Consider the following 26,051-nt stretch of genomic DNA (forward strand, 5'->3'; position numbering starts at 1 on the left):
TAAGTGAAATACAATATAATCTGCTTTAATTTGAGACCACCTGTCAGTGTGTTAAGTCACTACGAGCTGCTAAGCTCATGCAATGTGTACATTATCATTATATGATATGTCATATACATGTATTGGTATCATTTGGGATTAGGTATAACCTGGACTCTCTCCATACATATTCCCCATTTTCAAACTTAAACCCCTTATGGGGCCAAGTAGCAAACAAAATAAAACAAACAAAGAAAATAAATGACAGATATTTACACTGTGAATGACGGTAATTAGGACCATGTTGTAAGTTCACGATACTGCATAGCCCTGAAATCTAGTCAGTACTGAAGCTCAGAGACATTCCTAAGCTTGTCCACAGTCACACAGCTGGCATGTACCCAAGTCAGGCTGTGGTATGGTTTCTACTGAACCATACCAGATGAGCATTGCCTTTTCAGAAGTTAGCTGGCCTTCCGCTGTAATACGTCATCCCACTAATGAGGGTTCTTGGTGGAAAGGCTACAGACTGCTTTCCACGGCCTCCTACCATTGGACAGAAGTGAAAGAGAAGCCAGAAGCCTTTCTTGTAAGGTGGCCTACTGTCACCTGGCAGCAACTCTGCTCAGGGAGTGGGCACTGCACACACACGAAGGGGTCACTTTTCACTAGCAAGGAGAAAAGCTGCGCAATTTTGTTACTTTTTGCTGTGACAGACCACCACAATCAAGACAACATAAGGTATTTACTTGGGTTTAAAGTTTGGGGTGATTAGAAGCCGTGACAGTGGAGCAAATTCATGGCGATGAGAAAAGCTGAGCTCTCACATGTGTGTCTCAGAACAGCAGGCTGGAGGCAGAGAGTGTGCCACCAGATGTCACCAGTCCCACACAGGCTATGGAGAAGGACAGAGTCCTTTCATTGGTGTTATGAGACATTTGCAGAGAAGCCAGCTGAATGCTCTAATTAGTCTAAGGTTTTACAAAAACTCTGAACACTTGTGCGACAAAAACACAGCTGTGGTTAAAGACTGCCAAGCTGACGATCATTTGACACTTGAAAGTTTGACCTTAAATATGAACACTGTCATGTTCTTTAGATGGATGATGGCCCATCCCACTCAGAGAGCCAAGTCAGGCATGCAGAGATCATAGGAAGCCTATGAAGAGTCAGACAGAACCCTCCCCGCTGCCCTCTCGTGAACGTGGCTCTCGTGGCTCTCAGTGTGTGGTTCCTGAGGCCTTCTGAACTCACCTGTCTCTCTTGCGCATGTACACACTCACCATAGATAGCATAGCATATTGATTATTCTTAAACCTTTCTGACAGAAATTGAGAAGGCTAGGCCGATTCTGTGACAGGCTTCAAATTAGCAGTAAAGGAGACTAGTCCTAAATATTTGTTTCCAAGAACTGGGCAAGTCCAGGCAAGTCCAGGCCTCAAAAGCTGCCCCAGTCTAAGGCAAGGACAATGAATGGGTCAGCAACAGTTTCCAGACTTCCTCAGCTATGTCCTCAGCAACAGTTTCCAGGCCCCATGCCCTGGTAATGGAATGCCCCTAGAGATGGAGTAAGATAAGGTTCACCTACCCCAGAATGCCCTAATCAGGCCTTCGAGCACACTTGTTTGTTTCCCTATCTTGGTAATGAGAGACCCCAGCATGCTGGAGTTCTGCAGAATAAAACATCCTTTGCATGTATTTACTATTTGAGTCTGAGGTATCATATTTCAGCAAATCATGAATCCTCACAAAATGTTTTCTCTGAAGGTAAATGTCAACCTCTGATTATATGCCTGAATTCAATGGTAGACCAAAAAGAAAACTACCACTAAACAGGGTTGTGCCACCATTGCTGGCAGGTCCTGGAGGTGGGGGTGTAAAGGGTAGGGGAGGAATCAGACTAACCCTTCCCCTGTTCCAGCTAGAGATGGTGATGGACTTTCTGGCTCAATCTCAGAGTATGTGTGATACTCAGGCTGTAAGAAGGTCTCTCTCATGTGTGTTACATGCCTTACATGACTAATGCTATTGGGGGCTAGGTACCCCTGAGATCACAGAAGCAGGAGACTCAACAATTAAGCTCTTGGTTGGTCCAAGAGCCAACCCAATTATACCCTTGATCCTCCACCTACCAGCTGCATGGCTAAGGGCAAGAAGCAAGCCCCTCAACCTCAGGCTTCTCACTGAGAATACAGGGGGCAGGTGCCCACTATCGGCTGTGACAGGAACAGTAAACACACACGAAGTGCTTGCAGCAGCTTCTGCTACATAGAAACTGTCTAGTGAGTGCCAGCTCACAGTCAACCAGGAAAGCAGTGGTCTCAAAGTGTCACTCACCGGCACTAAATTTCCACACGGAGTTGGTAATGAAAATCAGATTTTTTTTTTCTTTCTTGTGTCTTCTTGGGTTTTTTGTTTTGTTTTATTTTTGTTGTTTTGTTTGTTTTTTAGCCTACCAGAGAGACCAAGCCTCAAACTCAGCATCCTCTTTCTTGGCCTCCCGTGAGCTAGGGTTCCAAGCATGAGCTACCATGCCCTATTAAAAAATTTTAACATCTTAAAATCTCCACAGTAAGGATTCCAGGGCTTGATAATTTTATATCGTGCTTTCAAACTTCCTTTAGTTCTTTTAATCTAAAAATATGTTTCTAAATTCAACTTGCCTATTTGGAGCCATACAATTACCCTATCAGATAAAACTTTTGTTTATTCATGAGCAGATTTGACACTAGGATGCAAAGTTATGTTTCCCCACCAGGCATTCCCCACCCCCCACCCCCAAATTTCCACTTTTTCTGACTCAACAAACCAAACGGTGCTTCCATTTTACTTTATTTTTTAAAGGTGGCACACCAGTGTCAGCCTTTTCCAAGTCAGTCCCTGCATGCTCGCCCAGCCTGGGCTTGCCCCAGCACTTGTACCCGTCCATCTGCTCAGCTGCACACAGAGCGTACATCTCACCTGTCCGGTGAGAGGCCGCCCAGTGCCCTGTCCAACACAGAACCTCTGCATTTCTTTGAAAGCCACACCTCATCGATGAGGCCATTGGGCAATTCCTGGGGCTCTCAGGCTGTGCTCTTGGACTCTGGATCACTTGATACCATCTCAGCTTCCACCTAGTCCCCGAGCTTACTGTATTAATCAGGAAGTGGGCAAAGGGCTTGCGTGAGAAGATGGTGACAGAGAGTGCAGAGCACAGAGAGCCTTCCAGGCCCACTTAGTTTCAGTGTCTTGAGTCTTACTTAGTCCCAGGATTTCCCAGGGCTCAGAGACAATCCAAAACAATACCACTCAAAAATTAAGATAATAGGTCAAAGCTGGCCAATGTTTGACTGTACCTGCCAAATATTTATCATGAAGATCCAGTGCCAAGTGATCTTTCCAGTCTTCGGATTCACAGCTACAAACAGAACTTCAGCTTTCATGGTTAGCACCACGCCAAGTAGTGTTGACTAGATCATTTTTTTTTCTACATTGTTTTGTACACATGGCCCTGACATGCATAGGTTCTGAATCCTTGGATCCAAACAACCACAGACAAAGAAGATTCAAAACTAAAATTTCATCTGTACTGAACATTCATACTTTGGGAGAGCTAATATTCCCTAAATAATACGATCCAATTCTTCATATAGTATTTGTACTGCAGCGAGTATCGCAAGTAATCTAGAGACAGTTTACAGATTACTGGAGGCTGTGTGTGGTTCCGTGCAAATGCTGGACTATTCTGTATAAGAGACTCGAACCCTTTCAAAGAGATCCTGCACCCGCAGTCTCTTCCAGATGCTGAGGAGGGCCGTAATACATCATGAGAATTGATAATATTTAGATGCTAATGGGGCAGGGTAGCTTGAACTGGCTTAGCATGCATAAAGCCCTATGCACATCCCAGCACTGGAAAAAGAAGACAGAGATAGATAGAGACAGAGAGAGGGAGAGGGAAAGGGAGAGGGAGAGAGACACAGAGACTCAGAGAGAAGTTTTCTAGAGAGATTGGAAAAAGAAAGGAAAAGACAGTTTCTATTTCCCAGAAGAACTAAAACAAAACCACCAGGGCTAATCTTGAGCTCACAGGAAGGTCACAGTCTGCTGTAAAATATGATCTGCACGGGAGAACAGCATGCACCCTTCTCTTCAGACCATAGCTTTCACTTTGAGAACACCCCTCGTCTACGACATGCTTGTTGCTTCCCTCCAAATGTACCCTTGTTGGGACTTCAGCTGAGCCCTGGGGGAGCCCGTAACCTGAAAGGCTGTAGCACTAGGGACCCTGCTGCAGCCAGCAGCCTCTCCATGGCTCCTCTGCGTGGCCTTCCACCCTTGCTAGGAGACGTTTGGCTGTCATTTCCCCAAACTAACTGCTTCTCAAGCGGACTGATGTCAGAGTGTGAGGGGGTTTGCTCATCAGTCACGCCCAGCTTGCCGAAGAGGCGTTCTCTGCTTTGGGACTATAGGGTGATCCTCTTTCCATTCTGCTCTTTCAGATCCTTGCAAATGGAGTCCGGAGGAATGGGTAGCAGGAGAAATAATGGTTGTCACACACTGTCCCAGAGAAGAACAATTTCCTCGTACTGTCTATTTCCCTGACAGTTCTGGGAGATAAGCAACCTCATTTGATAGACATGGAAATAGAGACTCAGGTGACAGAGCCAGTGCCTGTCACACAGCTTATTGAAGATGGAACCAGGTGTAAGACTAGGGCAAATCTGCTTCAGGGTCCTGCCTTGAGCATACCGCTGCAGTTTGCTGTCTGGGGCTTTTTGACCAGAGAGTTGTTTTTTTTTTTTCTTTATAGTACCCAGTCAGACAGCTTTATTCCTCACTTTGAAGGCCCTGAATTGTTGTTTCCTTTAACTATAGTGGTTTAAAAAAAAAAGATTTTCCAAATAAATCCAATATTCACCCTTTATAGATACCTATAGCCAACCACAATGTGAGATTATTAATGGAAAATTCCAGAAATAAACAATTCTTAAGTTTTAAGTTGCAACATGTTCTGAGGAGCATGACAAAATCTCAAGGATTCCCACTTTGTCCCAGAGGGGGCATGAATCATTCTTTAGTCTATAGTATTCACATTGTCTACGCAGCAGTCAGCAGCTGACTTGTTACTATGCTGATTATAGGGTGTCCTGCTGCTCACATAAATCACAACTTCGGGTGTCCACCAGGAACCTTGGAATGCGACCTAGGACAAGTAGGACTTTGTACCCATGATATCTGTGCTCATTTCAAAGTCTGTGCACAGAGTCTACATGGAGAATCTATAAAGGTAGTTCGCTCATTGAGAACAGAGAAATCAGGCCAAGAGACGGCCCCTCTGATAGAGGAGATTATGTACAGACCTTATCCTTGGGTCCTGTAAGTCAGAACTCCTAGGGGGATCCCCAGGAGAGTTATTCTCTAACATCTCTACAAATATACAATAACTCACATCTGTCTATATTCACAAACACAATTAATAATAATAATAATATTAATAAATAATACTTTGGAAAGCACTAACTTGATACATTTTTAGAATTTTATTGTTATTGTAGACAGAGTCCCACTAGGTAAGCTTGGCTGGCCTAGGACTTGCTATGTAAACTGGAATGGCTTTGATCTCACCAAAATCCACCTGCCTTTGCCTCTGAAGTATGAGTATTAAAGGCCTGATCCGCCACACCCAACACAAGATAGCATATTTTTGAAAGAAAAAAAAAAAAAAAACTTGAAAGTCATCCAAAGGACTAATCATCAAGTTGGCAAAAGGCCATGAGAGGAAGAATGGAACAGCACCCTTGCCAGAGAGAGAAGGTTCCAGAAGGGCTGCATAAACGGCCTGCACCATGTCTGCAGGGAGAACGGCCTGCTTCTCTTAACAGCTCCCCCCACACTGATGGTGCTCAAGAACGTTCTAAAACAGGCGAGGGGTACCTCCACCTTCTCTGGACTCCTAAGAAGCAGAGTCCAGCTTAGAGTTCACACATTACTCCCCACCCAAGAACCTCCTAGATTTTCTCTTAAAAACCTTCCAACATTAAGTGAGGAGATGTATTCTGGTGGGAAGGATTTGTACCAATCCCATCACCACATCAACGTATCCTGCTTGAGTGACTAGGAAAGCCAGTGAGTGGCCCATGTAGGTGTTTCTGCTCCCGAGTCAACCATCCAGACCACACCTGCTGTCACTGCTTCACTTCTAGTTGAGTAGAGGTAACACCTGAGTAAGGGACTTGATGCTACAGGTTAGGAAGTTTGATACAACCATCTACTCCCTGTTTAAACATTCCGACCCTACCGTGGGGAGAGGACCTGAGACTTCCCTCTCGAGCTTCCACAGGCTTGTGGAATAAACTCTATTGAGGAGCTCACTCTTTCAGTGACTGGCATACTGTGCTGGACGGGGACATGGGACACAATGAGTCTGCCTCAGTAACACCAGGAAGCTGGACAGGAACCACACAGCAAACCCGGCACCACTTCAGCACATGTCATTGCCACCGGATAGGATCCAGGAGAAGGACAAGGGCTTTTTCCATCAACGGCCAGTTGGCAGGGGTAGGGCAAACATTTCTTATTCACAGGACTGACCGTTGAGATTCCTTATCTGACCTGAAGACCATGTCCAAGGCTTCTTGCGGGTGGGCAGGGAGCATAGGCTGTTGGTAAGGAACCTTCGGAGTCTGTCTCTACTACTTTCTAGTTCCAATTCTCAGTAAGATCTTCAACTCTTAAGCATCAGTGGATTCTACAAAAGATGGGATGCAAAGTCCTTATCCATGGGTAGGCCTAGAGGGACTCAGATTATGCAACAGAGTAGTTTTTAACTGCCAGGGCCAAGTGACTTGACAGCAGGCGCTAAGTTTTAAATTTAGTCTTGGTTGCTAGCTTTCCTCTACGGCCATCTTTTCTTTACTATGACTGCTCTCTCCACAGCCCCCTCTCAGGGTCCACTGGTGTATGACAGCCTGCCTAGTATCAGGACTTCCCTTGCAGAGACATGGAATAGTCAGTCTGTTCTGTCTGAGACCCTTTGTTAAAGTTATTAATTTTCAAATGCATAGTTCTCTATAGGCAGTCTATTTTTCTTGACTTTCTGAGGTTCAGAACTTAGGCTGATAAAAAATAAATTCTATAGTCAGTACAAAGTTTTCTTTTCTTCTTCTTCTTCACTGGTATCCAAGACAAATTAAGAAGGAAGTCATATTGGAAGATGATAAAGTTATGTTTGTTTTGTGACTTCTCAACTATTTCACTAGTGGTCGGAGTCAACGATCTTCTCTTGGGTATCATATTTCCAAGGAACAGGTGAATGGAGAAGAGGATGATCCTTAAGTGACTGCCCAGGGACAATCAAATAAATGGATGTATACTAGCTACAGGGACAGTTGTCAAGACTCATCTGTATCATTTATAATTTAGTCAGTACTTCAAAAGTAATCCAGTTCCCACAGGCATGAGTATATCTTAATATTTTACAGATAAGCGTGTCTTCCAGAGAGCTGAGCACAGTCCATGGTGGCTGGACTGCTTTAACAAGATTGAGTGGCCACCAGCTCAGCTAAGCACCTCATCCTTCTGTAGCAATTTTTGGCTCTACTTCCTGAAGTAACAGAAACTTTTTTTTGTCACTTCTTCCTCCTCAAAGTCAACTATATGACTGCATTTGCCAGTCAAGAAAACCACAGCAAACATGGAAATGCTCTACTGCGAAGTTCTCACTTTAACCCACTATCTCTTTGTTCCCAAATGAGGAAAATCACAGAACAGGACCCACACCCTCTGATCTCAAGTTGCTGCTGCGGGTTGAGAAGTTCAGTGCGCTAGCTTCTGACCCCTTCAGCAGTCTTGTTGACTTTGGCCCCGTAGAGATTCTTGTTTATTTGTGCATCAGATGCCTCTGGAAGGAAGACTGGCTTTGGGGTCTTTCCATTAAATCATTCTGGAGAAATGGTAAGTGACTTGGGTCTTGTTTTTACTTCAGTCATTGGTCAGGGATGACTAGTCCCAGATATGCACATTTTTTCCCCCCTTTAAACTGGAGTTCTTCCTTAGAACGCTTTGTGGCCCTCTATCCAACTTAACTATTTCTTAGCTAGATAAACATTTTAAAAAACACTTCTCGTCTCTGTCTAAGAGTTTGTCTTCCACGTGGATGCTCCTACTCATATTTTCACCATGAAAATGGATAGATAGGTGGGGCTTCGGAGAAGCATGTGTCACAGAAAGCATTACATAAAGAACGGAAAAGGACTTGGAGGGAAAACAGAAGCATGGGGCTTACAACATCGCAGCTGCCATTCAGTGTGAGGACTTTGTGAGAGAACACTTATCATAATAACCGCACTCAGCAGAGACCCAATTTTCCATTTCACAGATGTGGACAGGAGCACAGAGGGGTCAAATAACTGTTGGAGTTCACCTTGCTCATGAGGCACCTAAACAGAAAGCGATGAGACTGTCTAGCAGCTGAGCTCTTATGCTTGGCCCATTACGTAAGTGAAGAGATTGCTATTGTTTGGATCTTAGGTTTCCTCCACGGTCCTGTGTAGTTTAGATCCCAGCCAGGAGCCATTGAGAGGCAGTGGAACCTTTAGAGGTGGAGAGGCCCTTAGATGAAAGAGTGTGCTTTAGAGAGGGATGTGAAACTCTAGCTCTTGCCTCTCTCACACTTTGTTTCTCAGATCACCCAGTAGGCAGTTTTCCCTTGTGTACCAACCACGATGGCTGACTTGGTACAGGCCTCAATACAAGTGATGTGTCCATCCAATCATGGAGGGAACCCTCGAAAGCCAAGAGCCTAAATTATTCTTTTCTCTTTACCAGCTAATGATCTATGCTACTGTGATGAGAAGCTAACATAGGAAGTAAGAACACTTACCCCCTAGAACATCATATACGCCAGCAAAAACTAGAGACAGGAGGAAATTTAAGATGGGTCAGGTCAGCTGTTTGCTTTATGGTATCCGAACCTCTGAGCGCTTTACATTTGTCTGATACAACCGCTAAGTTTCCTCTAACGTTCCATATAGCATTCCTGTTCTAAAGCTAACACTACCTGGCTGCTGACTGGTTTTGAGTGACCCAGATCCACCCTGTTCATTTCTGCCCAGGCAAGCTTCTCTATGCAGACAGAAGTTCTTCCTCAATACCTAGCAACAGAAATTATTGCCACACCCACTTGACAACTCTCTTCTAAGAGACAGACAACAAAAGAACAAGTAAAGAGAATGCATTGGACAAGGAAGAGTGTTCCTACAGCACACGGAGCCTGAGACGATTAGACAGAAGTTGTGTATCGATTTTCATAGTCATGGAAGAGAGTGTTAAAAAAAATCCCAGAGGAATATAAAGTGCTGATAACAGAAATTACACAGTACAAGGACAATGTCATGAGCTTCCTTTAAGTCTATAAGCTGGAAATTCTCTAGGGACTCCAAAGTGGCTCCATTTTTTTTTTTTAAATTAGTTCCATGGCTGTGAGGTGATCTAGGAGTGCATTTTCAGGTAAATATATCAAGACCCTTGCAGGGGACCCAGTATAGTTAGGGTCTGAGATGTGTACCTAGAGGTTAAAGCCTTGGTATCAAGTTTAGAGCTGCTAAGGTGGAACCTTCTGGAGGTGGAGCCTGGGTGGAGGAATCTACTGAAATGTGTCCTTGAGGGGAACACTGGGTCCTTAGCCCTATCCTATCTCAGTTGCTTTCTTTACTACCATAAGGGGAGAGGCGCTCTCCATCATATGCTCCGGCCATGGTGTTTTGCCCAAAGGTGACAATGCCAACCACCCAAGAATGGGAAAGTCTCACACTTTGGGCCAAAGTGAACTTTTCCTTAGAAGTTGTTTGTCTGTGGTCACATTGAAGGAAAGCTAACTAAGACAGACCCTCCCTCGTGTGACAGGTTAGGCTGTGTGATCTTTCATCACTGGTCAATTAGCAGGAATGGAGAGGTTCCTGTCAACCATGCTGTGCCATGTGTGGGAAGCTGCAGATTCCTTCCATGTATAATCGAAACACAAACCCCATTCTTCTACCCAAAGGGAAAAGAGCCCATTGTATCCCAAGGACTTTGCTGCTTTTCTGGCTCCATTTATCTGGGGGGGGGGGGTGCTGACTAGATAATGCATATATACATTCACTCGTCAAATATTGACTAAGCAGCATCTGCTCCCTGTTAGTCACCAAGAGGCAAACAGAAGGGGCAAGAGAGTACCGCCCTGAGAAGGTTTTCCCATTGCCCGGAAGGGTGGGGTTAGATAAGGGCCCTGGTAACCAGAACAGGGACAGTGGACTTAGGACACCATGCACACAGCTTGGCAAGGCGCTCATCTAATGGGTAGAGACTAGCTCATAGATAGAGCAGCTCTGCCCTGCTTTGAAAGAGTTTAAGGCTGCCAAAGGGGGCTTTCAAGACAGAGCATACTGGTAGATAAGGACTAGGAAGCTGAAAAGTGGCTGGGTTTTTTTCTGAAGGCTAAAGGAAGCTGTTCAGGATCATCAGGCCACTACCTTGCAGTCACAGCCAATGGGTGTTCCACACTCCTCACAGGTATTGGCATAGAGTTCCTCGAAGCAGGCCACACAGTGTGGGTTCTCCTCCTTTAGAATGTACTTCTTGCCATACAGAGATTCATTGCAGTGGTGGCAGTCAAAGCGTTCAGTCATGCTGACACCCGTCTTTCAGCAACCTGTGGAAAAAAGAGAAAACCCACACGTGGACTCAGGGGACACTTCAGATGCCATGCATATGAAGGCGGTGGCTAGGACAGACTTCCAATGCTCAAAACTTTCAGTGAAACCCGTTTTAGCTGGGGAGGTGTTGTGTTCGAATGTACTCCATTGATTAAATCGGTCGTTACTGACTGGAACCGAATGTCAGATTCCAGGGAAGGCAGCAAGAGCCTCCACTCTGCCTTAGTTGTGTGTAGGCTTCCAACGCATGACCCTGCCTCATCTCCCTCCCTCAGGATGGAAAGGCAGGCCCAGAAACAATATGTCTATCTCTACAAAAAGATTTCCCATGGACTCTGGTTTATGATTCATGAGTTTGAGTAGGAAGAAAGCAGCGGGGAAAGATATCCGACAGGAAAATCTGTCCTCAGAGGCTAGGAGAGTAGTAACCTTGGCCTGAATCTGCATTGGGAAGTACAATATCCATGAAAGACAGCCAGCTTCCTTTAGGGAGTCATTTCGAGTGCATGGAAAGGTCTCCTCCATACTTGAGCTGTCCAGCTAGCCAAAGAGCAGGATAAAGAGAAAGGCTTGATTCCAAGAACAGGGATTAGCACACGGTTGGGAACGCAGTGACTATTCAAAGATTTTTCAGAAGACACCGCCAGCTTTGCAAAGCAGGGCGGGAGGTGGGGGGCAAGAATGTGTCTCCACACCAGACATATTACATTTTTTTTTCAGGATAAGTATGCAGTGTGGAGAGAAAAGGATGTTCTGTAGGGTAAAAGGAAGGAAATGAGTGATTTGCACCTTCCCACCTTAAGCCATCATCCCTCAAAACCACTTTAGGACTATTTTGGATACAAGAAGTCCACTCTTGCATCCTGGTGTGACAAAAGGCACATTAAAATTTTAGACTTGATTTTTTTTTCGAGGAGATTTTTCTTAATTGGCAATAACTGATGTGTTAAAAGTGCAAAATTTTATCCATCCTTAACAGGCATACCGACTAGCTTGTGTGACTAAACAATATTTTAAACTCTAAGCAAGCAACTCAATTTCCAATCATTTCAAGTCATTCAAGGGTGAACTCCCAGAATTTGGCACTCTGATGCAAATAAAATGTTGCTGTCTGGTTTATGATTACATTAAATTTGATAGTAGTTATTAATTTGATGCCTTGTATACACAAGGCTGTAATGACTATAAGCTTTTGTTATTGGTTCATGTCTGTGTTTATAGAGTGTTTTGCTTCCAAGAGCACAAAACATGCAGCTGGACACATGTGGCAAGACTCTTCCTTCTAAATCACTCTTTCTGAAGCTAAGGAAAACACTGTCTGGACATTCCTGTGACATTATCCTAAGATAAAGCTCTTGAGCACTTGAACTATCTTTCTGAAACGTGATGTATGAATAGCCATTCAGCTTAGGCTATCTCGTGTAGCAGCTATGCTGGCAGATGATTGCATGCTTTCCTGTAAGTCTTCACTCTTTGGCCTTGAACATGGCTGCTCACTTATTTCATCCCAGGGGGATGGGCGCGTCAGCCTCCAAACATATATTTTTCCATTTATGGTTGCCATTTAGCAGTGGAGTGAGGTCACTTCCTATTCTGTCACACAAACAGAGGGACAATGGAGAGTGAACTGTGAAATCGGGGATCTTGAAAACTGGAGAAAAAAAAATCCCCAGATCATCTAGAACAACTACCTCATTTTATGAATGGAAAAACCATAATTCAAAAATGTCTATGGGAAAAAGGGAGTCTTGTGGGCTCTCCCAAGAGCCACCTAACTGAGTAACTCCCATCTTAATTGCAAAGGTGGTTCCTGGTTTGGATAAGCACCAGCCTTTCTGTGGAAAGAAGGTTATCTTGCAAGCTCTGCAGCTATCTGCGCAAACGCTCTGTGTCTGACAGGAGGGAGGGGCACCTGCTTCTCTTACCGGTCATGGGGCTTGCATTTTCCATCTCCTCTGATTCTATAGGTCAAGAATGGAGAGGGGAAAAAAACTAAGGGTGTAGCCTTGAAGAATCAACAGAACTTGCACATCTGTTTGAAGTATAAGGTCATCCAGTGCCAATATCACCATCATTGACCCCAAGTCCCCAGCCAGAATGATGAGCTGCATTCTACTCTGGAGGATTTGGTCCAATTCCATGGAATTCTTTTGTTTTTAAATTTTTTTATTATTATTATTTCCTTTATTTACATTTCAAATGCTATCCCGGAAGTTCCCTATACCCCCTCCCCCCGCCCCTGCTCCACTACCCACCCGGAATTCTTTCTTATAATGGTTGAAGTTATCCTGCCTTGTCCCTTATATTTTCTAAGAGGTTACTCCTGTTTTCTGCCACAAGCAACTAGAGCAAGACATAAAATGAGCAAATTAGGAACTATTAATATTAGTCAGATACATGAGTGGCGTCCTCTCTTAAAAATTATTTTTTAAAAACATACAAAGTAATACATTTCTCTTTTGTTTTTTTTTCAAATTACTTACATACATGTGTCATATTTATTTCAGTGATTTAGCAATTAGTCTTGTGAATATACTAATACTAAACAAAAAGAAAAATACACATCAATAACAGGAAACCATAGTAGTAAGTAACTAAAAGCCTGCTTTTCTATTTGGATCATTTTTCAAAATAGAATATACATTTTTACATGGCCATCTTACTACTTAAGAGTCTGACTACGTGAGGTCCTAGTTTGTGTGGTGGAGATATCTCCCAGAGGTTTCAGTGCTTGTGACAGACATCTACCTTCCAGGAGGCGTCTTTGTATTCATCTCTGATCACTACCAACAAGCTGGCTTTCCCCTAGCTGGGAAAAAGTAAAGAACAGAAGGGAAAAGGAAGAAAAATCCCAGAATTTGGAGTTTGAGATCATCATTACTTTAGACATGTGTCCCTCCTCCCTGCCACAATGCATAAATCAGAATCTAGAAAATGGACGTCCATTGGTCAGGAGTTTAATTTTTTTTTTCTTTGCTGGAACAAAAAGCAAGGGGACTTGTTTGACTTATGGTTCCAGGGGACCCAGTCCATCTTAGAGGGGAAGCATGCTAACAGGAACTGGAGTGAAAGGCTGACTACTCATATTGCACTTGCTGTTAGGAAGCAGGGGGCGGGGGAAGACAGACAGACAGACAGACAGACACACACACACACACACACACACACACAGAGAGAGAGAGAGAGAGAGAGAGAGAGAGAGAGAGAGAGAGAGAGAGAGAGAGAGAGTGTCTTGGACCAGCTTATAATACTTTAAGCTCTGCCTTCAGCGACCCACTTATGAGACTGACCACTACCTGTTTTGCTAGGAGGTGCCTATGTTATGCTTAATGAGGAAATATATCCATAGTGTTATATTAGGAATTCCCTATAATTCTGCACTTTTAAATTCCTAACTGGTAAAAATACCTAACAGTTGTTCTCTCATTCATTCAAAAATAATTGAGTAAGCTGGAATTATGTAAAGGAGGTCAGACAAAGGGCTGGAGATACAAAGAGGAAGAGGTTAGAGAGGGGAGCATTTAAATCAACTTCCAAAGTGCCAGGCTAGGAGCTCAGTGGAGACCCACAAATTTTAGCAGGAGCAACCTCCAGGAGCACAAAGCTGCCTTGCTAAAGGGGAGAAACTTTCACTGAGAAGAGTGGTCAGGTCATGCTGTAGGCAAGGGCACAGGAAGCCATGCCACTGCAACAGAATAAGAAACACGGCTGGACAAACACACGTCAGGAAAATGGAAGATAAGCAGATGAGGTGGGGAGGGGGGAGTTCAGTCAAAAACATAGTCAAGACTCAAGGGGGAGGAATTGTGTGCCAGTTCACTGACTTGGTGTTCCCATAGGCGGTGGGATTTTAAATGTTTACTGCACAGAGGAGACTTTATCACAGAAAACTAGGGGAGATAAAACGGGATGGATGCCTCCTAAGAATAGCATCATGCTATCAGAATCTAGTTTTGGTTGTTTTGCCTTCCCCTCCTCTGTCCCCACCCAGTGGTAAGACTCAAAACCCAGGGAGTTGCACATGTCAGCTAAAGTTCTGACTAGTCTCTCCAAAAACACAAGTAGGGGAGTGCGGTGGTTTGAATAAGAATCTTCCCTTTAGGCTCATATATTTGAATGCTTAGTTACTAGTGGGTAGACTTCTTTTAAAGGATTAGAAGGATTAGTAGGTGTGGCCTTGTTTGAGAATGTGTGTCACTGGAGGTAGGCATTGAGGTTTCAAAAGGCCATGCCAGGCCCAGCCTTTCTCTGTCTGGGATGGAGAATTCTCAGCTATTTCTGTAGCATCAGGTCTGGATGCATGCCACCACGCTCATTGCCACAGACGATAAATGATGAAGCCTCTAAAACTGTAATGGAGTCTTCAATTAAATGCTCTCTTAAGTAAGAGTTGTCTTGGTCACGGTGACTTTTCACAGCAATAGAACAGAGATCAAGACTGGAAGTTTCTCACTCAACTGTGTACCATGCATTTGCATTCCTGAACTCTTCTCTCTCCTACCCGGTTATATATAATTCCTGCCTATTACCTGTTACATAGGAATGCTGAGAGGATTAAGAAAGAGCAGGTAGGGGAGGCACCTGAATGTGAGGTGTGACTGCTGACTTGTTGAAGTAAATTTAAATTATAGGGTACCAGAGTTCTCAGCCTTCCCAGGAGTAAGTCATCCTCTGATGTCATCCCCCTCTAGCTGTGAGCAACCAGGATATTTCCAGAAGCAGGATTTTAGGGCTCAGACTGGAGGCCAGACTCAGCTACCTGCACTGGGAAAAGCTTAGAGTCTGCACCGGGGACATGGATTTGATTACTGTGTCTGCCAGTCAGCCAGCTTCCTGGCACTTGCAAAATAAAGGTCAGAGGCCAAAGAAGCAAGGATGCCTAGGGCTCAACTACTATTAAAAATGACAAAAGCCTGCACAAGTCAACAGGCTAATAAATACAGTTCTGTTTATGAATTTCTAGACAGGACAGTGTTAGGGCTACAGAAAGATGAGAGAAACATGAGAAACAGAGAGAAAGAAAAATAAATGAGAGTAAGGAAGAGCAGAGGGAGAGAGTGATGGAGAGGAAGGAGGAAGGTTGAGAGTACAAGGGCAGCCTTCTCTTGCTTTTCTGCCTAAATGAGGAAGATTTCTTAAGAGTTCAAGGCAGTGGCTGACACGGTAGAAAACTTTTATTGGCCTACTGGCCCAGACCTTTGATTTTCGGGTTCAACTTTGTGAAACAAGGCAGACCAGCACACAAGGTTATTATTGGGAAAGAGTACACACCCTTCTCAATGGTTTCTTGTGTTGATTAACCAAACCTCCAAGGACCTATATCCCTTAACCAAATCCCAAGGGATGTCAACCATGTTTCATATTTATAAACCTTACTGCTTAAGGCTACTCCCGTGCAGCCCTATCTAAGGAGAAACCTATGACCCTGCCAGACACCCTCCCACAACACCCATAGAAGCAGCTACAATGAGCCAGTTTGGGACAAAGTTGATATTCCTTCATTCATTCATTTATTCATTAATGACAGGGTCTTGCCATGTAGCCCGGACTGGCCTTAAACATACATTCCTCATGCCCATGACTCTAGAGAGCTAGGATTTCAGGTACCGGCCACACAACCTGGCTATTATGCTGATCTTTAAGTTGTTAACACAGATTTAAGAAGAACATTTCAATGTTAGGAAGTAACTCAGCAAAATGTACTAATTAAATATAAGAAATTGGTGGCTTGGATATGGGTTCTTTGTAAGAATCTAGTGTGAAAGCCCAATGCTTTCATGAGCCATACATAGTATGACTGCCTGTGTCCATCAACCATAGCATTGGGCAGGGGGCAGTGTATGTCATGGAGAGGTCTCCAGCAGGGAATGCATACAGGCCCTTTATAAATAAGGGTAGAATAAATGAAGAAATTAATAGATGGGCAAATGAATTAAAAAAAAAAAACAACCTTAGTAGAATGCTGAGCATTTTTTATAAAGGATTTATGTGTCTCCCAGCACCCATATAGACCTCACAACCATATGCACACCAGGCATGCATGCAGTGTACAAACATACATGTGGGTAAAATGCTCATGGACATACAATAAATAAGTCTAAAAAAATATCTTATAGAAACATGGACAAAGGTCAAGAGTGAAAGGGTGAAATGTCTCTATGGACAATCTAGCCAGAAGTAATTGTGTTTTGGCATCTGATGCTGTTACAATCTCTGCAATAACAGCTGCAGGTATTTTATTTCTCTTCAATACTATTTTCATCCCTTCTTCCAGATAACTTGTTGTTTCCACGGGAGGGAGAACTTTCTTATTGTGTTTGGACTCTGAATCCAGTGAATACACAGCTGCACAGTTCAGGATACAGCCTGACTAGGTCAAGAAGCAAAAAGCCAGCCAAGAGACACTCCCAGGCCCTGAGAAAAATGTACAGATCCAGACATGGACTGCAAAGATCAGCAAAATTCCCAGGTGGGTGTTGTGTTTGTAATCAATGATACTCCACCCAAGCCCAGAGGCACCTGGTCAGAGAATATCTGTACTGGTTTGGTTTGTCTTACCCTAGATCTCAACACAGACAGGAGCCTAATGAAGCTGACTTAGTTTAAATAGAGAATCCAGAGAAAGCGATGAAAACCAGTGCAAATAAATGATAGCACTGTGTCTAAAATTAGAGCAACCTATCTAGAACTCACTGTATGTTTGGATTGCAAATGCTTTAGATTATAAGATGTGTGCCTAATGGTTCATTTAACAAGCCCTCATGGGATAGTGCATCTAACGGCAGAAGTCAAGGTTTTATATTGTGTTCTCTATACACTAGTAACTTTAAAAACTAAAAAATGAAAACAAATCCTGGCTTGTGTTCGGGGATTTTAAGATAAATTTTGAGGGAGGAAGAAAAGGCAAAATGCTGTCTTCTGATCTATCCTTGGATTATTCAATAAAGAAGGCAAATAAATGCCAAGTTTCTGATCTAAAGTCCACAGATACAAGGCTAGCTATGCGTTTTGTTTTTATGTGCTTCGGACTTCTTAATCCAACCAAGAGAATGTCCCGAGTAACCAAATGTAACGTGCCCTTACCTTGTTAGTCGCCGGGAACGTTGAGGTCAAGGGTGATCTCTAAAGGAGCCCCAGTCTGATTCTATCTCCAAGCCCTTCTTTAAGATCCCATCACAGCCGTTATTCTCAAATCTCAAAACATTCTCATTCTGTCTCCACAAAACAGCCTGGTGAATGAAGCCCCAAAGGGCGGGCTGCTTCGGGTCTGTGAGTCTTACTTTTGATGGAGGGAGGTTGCACCAGGCAGCTCAAGCACTGCTTTCTAGGGTATAAACAGGCGACTGGTCTCTCCCCGAGGTACAAGTCACTGGCAGGATGGTCTTTATTTGCCTGGCTTCTGAATTCCAGCCCCACCACCTTACATAGGCACCCACTGGCCTTGTCCTTTAGCCTCTCGCACTCCAGGAACAATTGCACTCTTCGTTTTCATGGCAGCCCTTCTCCCTTGTGGTTCTGCCTCAGTGTCCTACCTCAGTATCCCACCAGTAGAGGCTAGCATACCTCCTTCCACTCACTCGCTGATTGCATAACTCAACTGGTTCCAAAGGTCGCATCAAGCACAGGTCTGTATCCTCTTTGACCCACAGTCTGGGTATAATGGCAAATTATATTTGCTGGCTCCAAGAACACTTTTTAGCACCTTAAACTCTGCAGCTTTGTGTTCAGGTGGGTTTACTTAACTCATAGTTCTGGAGAGTCAAGGACCTTACAGAGGAGGTAGAGGAAGAGAGGTCACATCGCCAGAGGAAGTAGAGGCTGAGATACAAGGAGGAACCCCATTTCCTCCCAAGGATGACCCTTCTGTTGTCTAGAGTTTCTCTCTTAAGATTTATTTCTTATGTGTGGTATGTATCTGTATGAGTTTGTGCACTGGATCCAGAAGGAGATGTGAGATCTCTAGAAGCAGAAGTTATAGGGAATTATGAGTTGTGAGCCAAACTCTGTAATTACTCTTAGCTGCTGAACCACCTCTATTGCCCCTAGACTCCACTTTTCAAAGGCCCTATCTCCCAACACTTACACAAGGATAACTAAACTTCCAACACATGAGTCTCGGAGAAAAAAATCATATGCAGATCACAGCTCGGTACAAATGGGGAAGGTGTTGTGGGTTTGAATCAGGATGATGTCATTGGCACATATGTTTGACCATATGTTCACCAGGGAGTAGAACTCTTTGAAAGGATTAAAAGAATTAGGAGGTATGGCCTTGTTGGAGAAAATATGTCTCTAGTGCTGGGGTTTTGAGGTTTTAAAGCCTATGTCAGGCCAGTCTCTCACTGCTCCCTGTGGAACATGATATAGAACTGTCATCTACTTCCCCAGCACCACGTCTGCCTGTGTGCCACCATGTTCCCTGCCATGATGACAATGGACAAAGTCTTCAAAACTGTAAGCAAGCCCTCAAGTAAATGCTTTCTTTGGTAAGAGTTGGCTTGGTCAATGCACTGACTTAGACATAGTGTGTCAGGCTAGGTAGTCAGTCCTCAGTGCAGGACAGGTGTAGAGTCCAGGCTTCTTGGCCTTCTGAAGTGTGTAGGCTTCTTGGCCTTCTGAAGTGTGTTTGTTTATTTAGTTGGTTGGGTTTTGTTTTTGTTTTTTGTTTTTGTTTATATATATATATATATATATATATATATATATATATATATATATGGATGTAAATATATAGATATATAGATATATGGATATATACATATATAGCTAGATATAGATATATAGATATATATCCTGCTGGGTATTTCTGTCTGCAGTTGAGCTATCACTCAGTATTGAAGGGGTTTATCAATCTTGAGTTGAAATACTGGGTATAGAGCCTCAACCCCATATGCATTCAATGTGTCCCAGGTCAGAACTTAGATATCAAGCTATCTGGAGGCAGCTCTCAGGGCCACAATCTACGAGCTGGGAAACTTTGCTCAACACATTTACTTCGATCTTTTTTTTTTTCCTCTCAGTTTCTTTATCTGTGAACAAGAGGCTTTAAAATCTACACATGCTGCTTATACTATGCAGGAGTTATCTGGTTCTCTGGGAGGAAACTGAGGCACCTGCTCCAGGTACTTCTGCCAGCTAAGCATTCTGCATCAGTCCTCATCCACATCGTGCCTGTGAGGCTGGGCTGCAAGGAGGCAGAACAAAAAGAAGCCACAACCGGGATGTGGGGGAGGGGGAGGGGGCCCAGTGCTACATAGTGTTCCATTAAAAACTAGGAGAGAAGGGAATCTAAAAAAAAAAAAAGAATGAGGGGAGAAAAAAAAGATTTAAATCTTGTTTTTAATAAATTTTAGTTGGTTTGGGGATTCTGAAACTTAATGCAAATTGGTTTTTACGGTGGTAGGGCATTAAGGGGGAGGTTCCAGATCACCATAGCTGCACCATGTGGTAGGTTACTCCTGGGATGGTAACACTTTGGATGCTGAAGCAGGATAAGCACCAGTTTGAGGTTACCTGGGATGGCAGCACTGGAAATTCCAGGCTTTCCCTGGCTACAGAATGAAGCTTTATCCCAAACAACAACAGCCGAGACAATCACCACACACACACAGTCACACCAACAAACACCCTTTCTTTAGAACTCTCTACATTACTGCAAAATTTGCTACACATAAGCAAAGCAGCACCACCTCATGGGACACGTTTAGAGCAGTATTTTGAAGACAATCTCGTGATACATCCAAATTGTAGTTAATTACTTCCCAAAATATAGGTAAGAAAGTGCATGCCACAAGTTGGCTTCACCGAAGACGGCTGTAGAGTTCATAAAAATGCCAGCTTTGCTGAGTTCCAGAGACACAACTGAAGACTGTCGAGCAAATAGGGCTAACTCTTCACTTAAGATCAGAAAAAGCATGTCAAGACTTTCTTTCCACAAGACTGAAATCTATCAGAATTCTTTTCATTTAAAAGTGTTGTTTTGCTAAAAAAAAAAAAAAAAAAAAAACCTACGGCTCAGGTTTTAATTTAATTTGGGTGGTTAGTCAAGATGTGTGGTCACAGGCAAACTCCCACTTCTCAAAGGAAATGCTTGGCCATACACGTGCTGACCAGCCTGTCACCTCCTTTCCATAGACTTCAGGGACCAGTTCCACTTCGTCCACCCCAGCCCCGGGGGCTTGGCCTGTGGGCAGTTCATTGTCTCCCACCACCTGGCAGTGATCCACCCCTACAGGGCCGCAACCCTCCCTCTGGACACCAAAGGTCCTTCCCCACCCTTTCCAAATTCGGCTCTCCTATGCTCAAATCCTCCAACACTCATGATTCTGGTCCTCTCTGCCCCGCATTTGCTCTTCCTGGGGGTGTCTTCCTGTAGATCAACTCGCCAGTCCTGAGGTCTCCCCTCAAGCCTCCTCCCCAGCGCCCCCCGCCCCCTCCCCCGCCACATTTCCGATTCACGGTCTCCCCTTCATCTCCTGGCTCCCTCTCCTTCATTTTGAGTCCTCATCCTGGATATCCCCTGCCCAGCTACGCACTCCTCTCTCCCGGATCTGTCCTCTCCCTTTTGGGTCCCCATCCCGGGTGTCCCCAGCAAACAGGGCTCTCCTATCGCCAGAACCTGTCCTCCCCGTTTAGGTCCCTACCCTGATGCCGTCTGCACACCTCTGCTCCGGTCTCCTGGGTCTCCGCCCCGCGGTCCGAGTGCGCTGGCCACTGGTGTCTCTCCAGGCGTCCTAGGGCAGCGGTCTGGTGGCGATCCTTGTGTCCCAAGCAGGGCTGTGGCCTGGGTGGCGGCAGGAGTACTCACGCGCGGTAGGGCCGGGGTCTAAGGGAACCCAGCGGACTGTGGAACGGTGGCGGCAGCGGCTCAGCGGGCGGAGTGCAGCCCGCGCTGCGCCCGCCCTCGAGAACCCCCGCCGAGTCATTTGGCCATATAAGGACACACGCGCCGGGGCGGCGGGCTGGGCGCGCTGGCCAGGAGAGCCAGGCGCGGTGGCGAGCGCCCCTCAGCAGCCAGCCGGTCGTCGTCTGTTCTCCTGATGACGCTACCACAGACCTTTTGTTTGACTTAACCTCCTTCCTTGCTTCCTGGTGTTTGGCGCACGATCAACCCAGGCTGCGTCCTGGCCTTGGCTCCAGGGCTAGTTGCTATGCAGTGCAGAGAGCTGTAGCAGCTGCCACCCAAGGGCGAAATGACATGGGGCTACTGTCACCAGGACACCTCCGGGTTGCGGGGTCCCTAACTGAGTGCAGCCTGGTGCAAGCATGGATGGGGTCATTTGCAGATTTGGGAGAAGGACCTTATGTGTATATGGTGCACACATTGACATGGAAGCTTTCTGGCCTTACCTTGCAGACACTTCTCCATCATGGAATGAACCAAGCCAATGACCTAGAGAATCATTAATTAGTTCCACCAAGGAGCTCACTGAGAGAAGGTCCTTTGCCCAACACTCAAGGCTAGAGAACTGTTGGACATTCAGTGGCTCCCTCTGGGAAAAAAAAGAAGACACTGGTCTTAATGTGTCCTTTACACTCTGAAGGTCAAGATCCTCTGCAGAGTTGGCCTTTAGAAGGGGCACGGGACACTGTTCAACACAGTGTTGGGAGTCATACAGTATCTTCATGCCCAGGAAAGGCAGCTCCCGCTCTTGAGCAAATGGGTCCGTAGGCAGCCGCAATAGAAGATAGGCATGTGGAGAGGCAATGAAGGCCTGGGGTAGTGAGTGACTTGTCAGTGTTGTGGGGTGACAGAAGCCACTTAATCAAGGGATTCACTTGGGTGCAGGCTCTGTGAAGGGATGGGAAGTGGCTGGTCACATTTCCTTCTCAGCCAGGACGCAGAGAGAAATGAGGCTGGTGCTCAGCTTCCTTTACCCAGCTCTTGAGATGTGCTGTCCACCTTGGGGGCCATTCTTTCCTCCTCCTTTAAACCTCTCTGGAATCACCACAAAGATTCTTCTAGTGGTGTGTCTCCTAGGTAATTCTAAACCCAGCCAAATGAGCAGCAATATAGTCTTGTTTGTGACTGGGCCTAGTTAGCTCTGGGGTTGGGAGGCCGCAGGGGAAGGAGGCTATTTTTTTTTTTAATTGCATATACTTTTATTTGTTTTCTGTGACATTCAAGGAACCCAAATGTGTTATTTATTAACAATTTTTAAAAATGTTTTAAAACTGAAAGTAACATATGGTCATTGAAGAAAAATAAGAAACTAATCACTCAGAATTACAGAGTCAGAGGAGGGTTGTCGGGAAACAAAGTTTAGACAACTGCTAGGTTTAATATCATCTACGCATATTAACAACTCAAAGAATAAACTATTTAAAAATAAAATTTAGGAGACAATCTGGATGCATGAACAGACCAGTTACTGAAAGATAACTTGCAACAACCTTTTTACAATGAATTCTTGAATCATTTTGAATTGATGGTTTTGGATCACACTGGATGAAACATTCTGGAAAATATAAATTCTACTATGGAAGTATAGAGCCCCGAATTCAGTCCTGTACCTGAGCGCCCTACCTACGATGAGATCTCTGACCTCGGGTAAGTCCTGAGGCTTCCTCGTCTTCAGTTTACTTATTTGCAACATGATCTAACTAACATCTAGTTTAAGGAATTATTGGGGAGGTCTGCAGTCTTTAGCTGCCTTGCATATAAACCAGCCAGGACCAAACAGTGCCATGTTTAGCACAGAGCAGGTCATTAGTAAACAGTAGCTCTTATTTAAGAGTAAATACAAAACCATCAATTCAAAATGATTCAAGGGGTGGTAAATCCAAGAGTAAAAAGCCTACATGCTGCTTTCTCCTCGGGGAGGAGATTAAGACTTAGCTCCTGTTCTAAAAATGGAAGTTTCTCTTCTGATTGAAAAAAATGCTGCTGTAGATAACAGGGTAGTTTGTCAAAGGAGAAGAAATCAGGACATAGTCTAATTCCCCAAGCCACAACAAAGGCGAGTGAAAGGTTGCTGAGTTCTCTTGTTTATTACAGTGGGTCTGTAATTCTGTTACCAGCCATCCACTCCCTGGGCCCCAGGGCCACACAGCTGGGGAAGCTGGAGGGAATGAGCTCCTAGCTGCACGTCTCAGGATGCTCCGGAACCATGTGAGAGGGCAAGTCCTTAGGGAAGCAGCTCTCCAGGTGATCCCAGAAGGGTTATGAATGAAACAACTCCTTGGAATCTCAAAGGCCCGGGGTAGGGTACTGGAACCACCCCCACCGCCACCACCCCCAGTCCGTCCTTTTCCACTTCAGGAAGAGGGGGGGAAGAGCAGACACAGAACTGTTAGGAACTCTAAAACCCACCCTCATGTATCACGTCCTCTGGTCATGGGAGGAAATACAGACAGAGGTTCAGTCTGTGAATCAGAGTGATCCAAAGGGTGACTTTGGATTGGCCTGCACCAGCATGAAGACTGAGTATCTGAGGCAGGTGAATGCTATTACCTGGTGGCAAGCCAGCTTAGTGAGAGAGGCTGGCCGCAATCTCACCTGTGAGGAATAGACTGGGGTTGCCTTCTGATGGCGGTCACTCCATGGGGATTGGGAGGAGGACATCATCACCACCAGGAAGAAAGCAAACACATGACCGAGGACCAGGAGACAGATGTCCCTATATGGGTGTCACTGATCGACCGTCAGCACTGGAATTGAGAGCACCTTTGTCCCTTGGAGGAGAGAAATTCCTCCCACGTAGACATCCCCACTCAACCCTGGGCAGGAAGCTGCCTGCATGACTCAGCCCTGATTCAGAGCTCACCTCCCAATTGCCTCACATGGTTGGGAGGTGAGTAAGTGTCTCGGATCAGAAAGCCAGGAGAAGCAACAGGGGTGATCAAAACCCAGGCCCTCTCTGCCTGAGGATCCGGAGGAGGCAGGTGTCCGCATGCATCTAGAAGACACAGAACCAGGTCCTGGTGTGGTGGCTCAGTGGGTTCGACATGCTTTCTGAAAAGCACCGAAAACCAGACAGTTGACAGGGCCACCTCCACAGTCTTCTTGGAGCTTATGCAAACGAGGAGTCCCTAAGGCTTCTTCCAACAAAAGGGAGGGGTTTCCGTCTTCTACTCCTAGAACCCAGACTCTGTCCATTTGCCTGAGATTCCCAAGATAAGCTCAGCACTCCACCAAGGGCCACCACCTCCCCTTCTGCCGCCTTTCGGGCTCTGCTAGGGAGGGAGATGCTGGGCTCTCTGAGAAGCCGTTTCCATGTCCCATCTATTTTCTCTCTCTTTTTCACAAATGTGGTTAGCGGATGCAAATAGTCAGTGTTTGAAGCCTCAAAACACGCCTGAGTCCCAGCCAAACCCACAAATGACTCTATGATTCTGAGTTTTCCATGGGTGGTTAAAGCTTGCTTGGAACACTGCATGCAAGTTTCCACTGTGGCTTTGACAGGACACTGAGAAAGACTCTGGTTGGCTGAACCACCAAAAGGAAGAAAAAAAAAAACAAACCCAAACCGAAAACCTCTGGCATCGAAGTTCCGTCCTGTCAGCGAATGTTGGACTCGTGAGAGCTTTCCTGGTGCAGATCCTGAAAACATGCAGTCACTGCATGTTTGAGACCTCTCTGTTCTCTGCTCTCAGGCCTTTTCTGGAGAGACTTATTCACCCTTCAGCTTGCCTTCTTTCTTGCCCTGGTCAAGACACCTCGAAACACTTACACACATGGCCTGTGACCATTTATCCCTGCGTCCCTGAAAGGGGACAATTCCTTCTCCTGAGATGTTTACTTAAGCCACACTAAACCCATTTCTCTGTATGGAGTAATTTTATGAGTCAGCCTTGCAACGTTGAGATCTCACTCTCTCTCCTTCTCTCTGGCAGACAATCTTAATAGTCTTTTCAAGATGGGCTCTGGGACAGCCTGGCTAGAGGAGGGAGTGGCTGAACTCAGGACTGACCGGAAACTATGGGGCCATGGTAACTTTCTGTCACCATGGCAGAGAAAAGTCGTCTGGCTCACAGTTGTGAGTGTTCTTGGTTAGTGTCATTGCATGGGCCTGTGCTGGGGCTTTATCTCAGCATGGTATGATAAAACTGTGTGTCTCAGAGCTAAGGAGTAAGAGAGTCAGGGTCTGGGATCTCCTGATCCCCTCCAAGGACATCCTTAGCCCTCCTCTGGGAACCAAGGCTTAGTTGTTAGTGTTTTTTGTTTATTTATTTGTTTGTTTTCATTTTAGGTTCCAGGGATCCAACCCAAGTTTTGTATATGCTAGGCAAACAGTTTCTACTCAACTATTACCAAGTCTTGGGGACCAAGATTCTAGCACATGGACTTTGGGGGACATATAAGATCCAAGTGTAGTGAAGAGGTATGTGTGCCTCGGATAAGCCCTTTTGCTTTCTCTTCTTTTTTTTTTCTTTTTTTTTTTTTTTAAGATT

General features: G+C 45.0%; 1 protein-coding gene across 3 annotated transcripts in view; it reads right to left on the reverse strand.

Moving 5' to 3' along the window:
• Window positions 1-26,051, reverse strand: part of Fhl2 (four and a half LIM domains 2) — a 68,959-nt gene that overhangs the window by 16,536 nt on the left and 26,372 nt on the right. The window contains exons 1-2 of one of the 3 annotated variants that reach the window (XM_029538214.1): window positions 21,321-21,583; window positions 10,476-10,654 (exon numbers count right to left, since the gene is read on the reverse strand). In XM_029538214.1, the coding sequence (XP_029394074.1) occupies window positions 10,476-10,631 (156 nt within the window). In that variant the 5' untranslated portion in view covers window positions 10,632-10,654; window positions 21,321-21,583. Of the gene's footprint in view, window positions 1-10,475; window positions 10,655-21,301; window positions 21,584-26,051 lie in introns of those variants that run through there. The other 2 variants (XM_021198192.2, XM_021198193.2) reach the window with 2 other exon arrangements.

This window comes from Mus pahari, chromosome 5 (assembly GCF_900095145.1).
Source record: "Mus pahari chromosome 5, PAHARI_EIJ_v1.1, whole genome shotgun sequence".
NCBI classification, from domain to species: domain Eukaryota; kingdom Metazoa; phylum Chordata; class Mammalia; order Rodentia; family Muridae; genus Mus; species Mus pahari.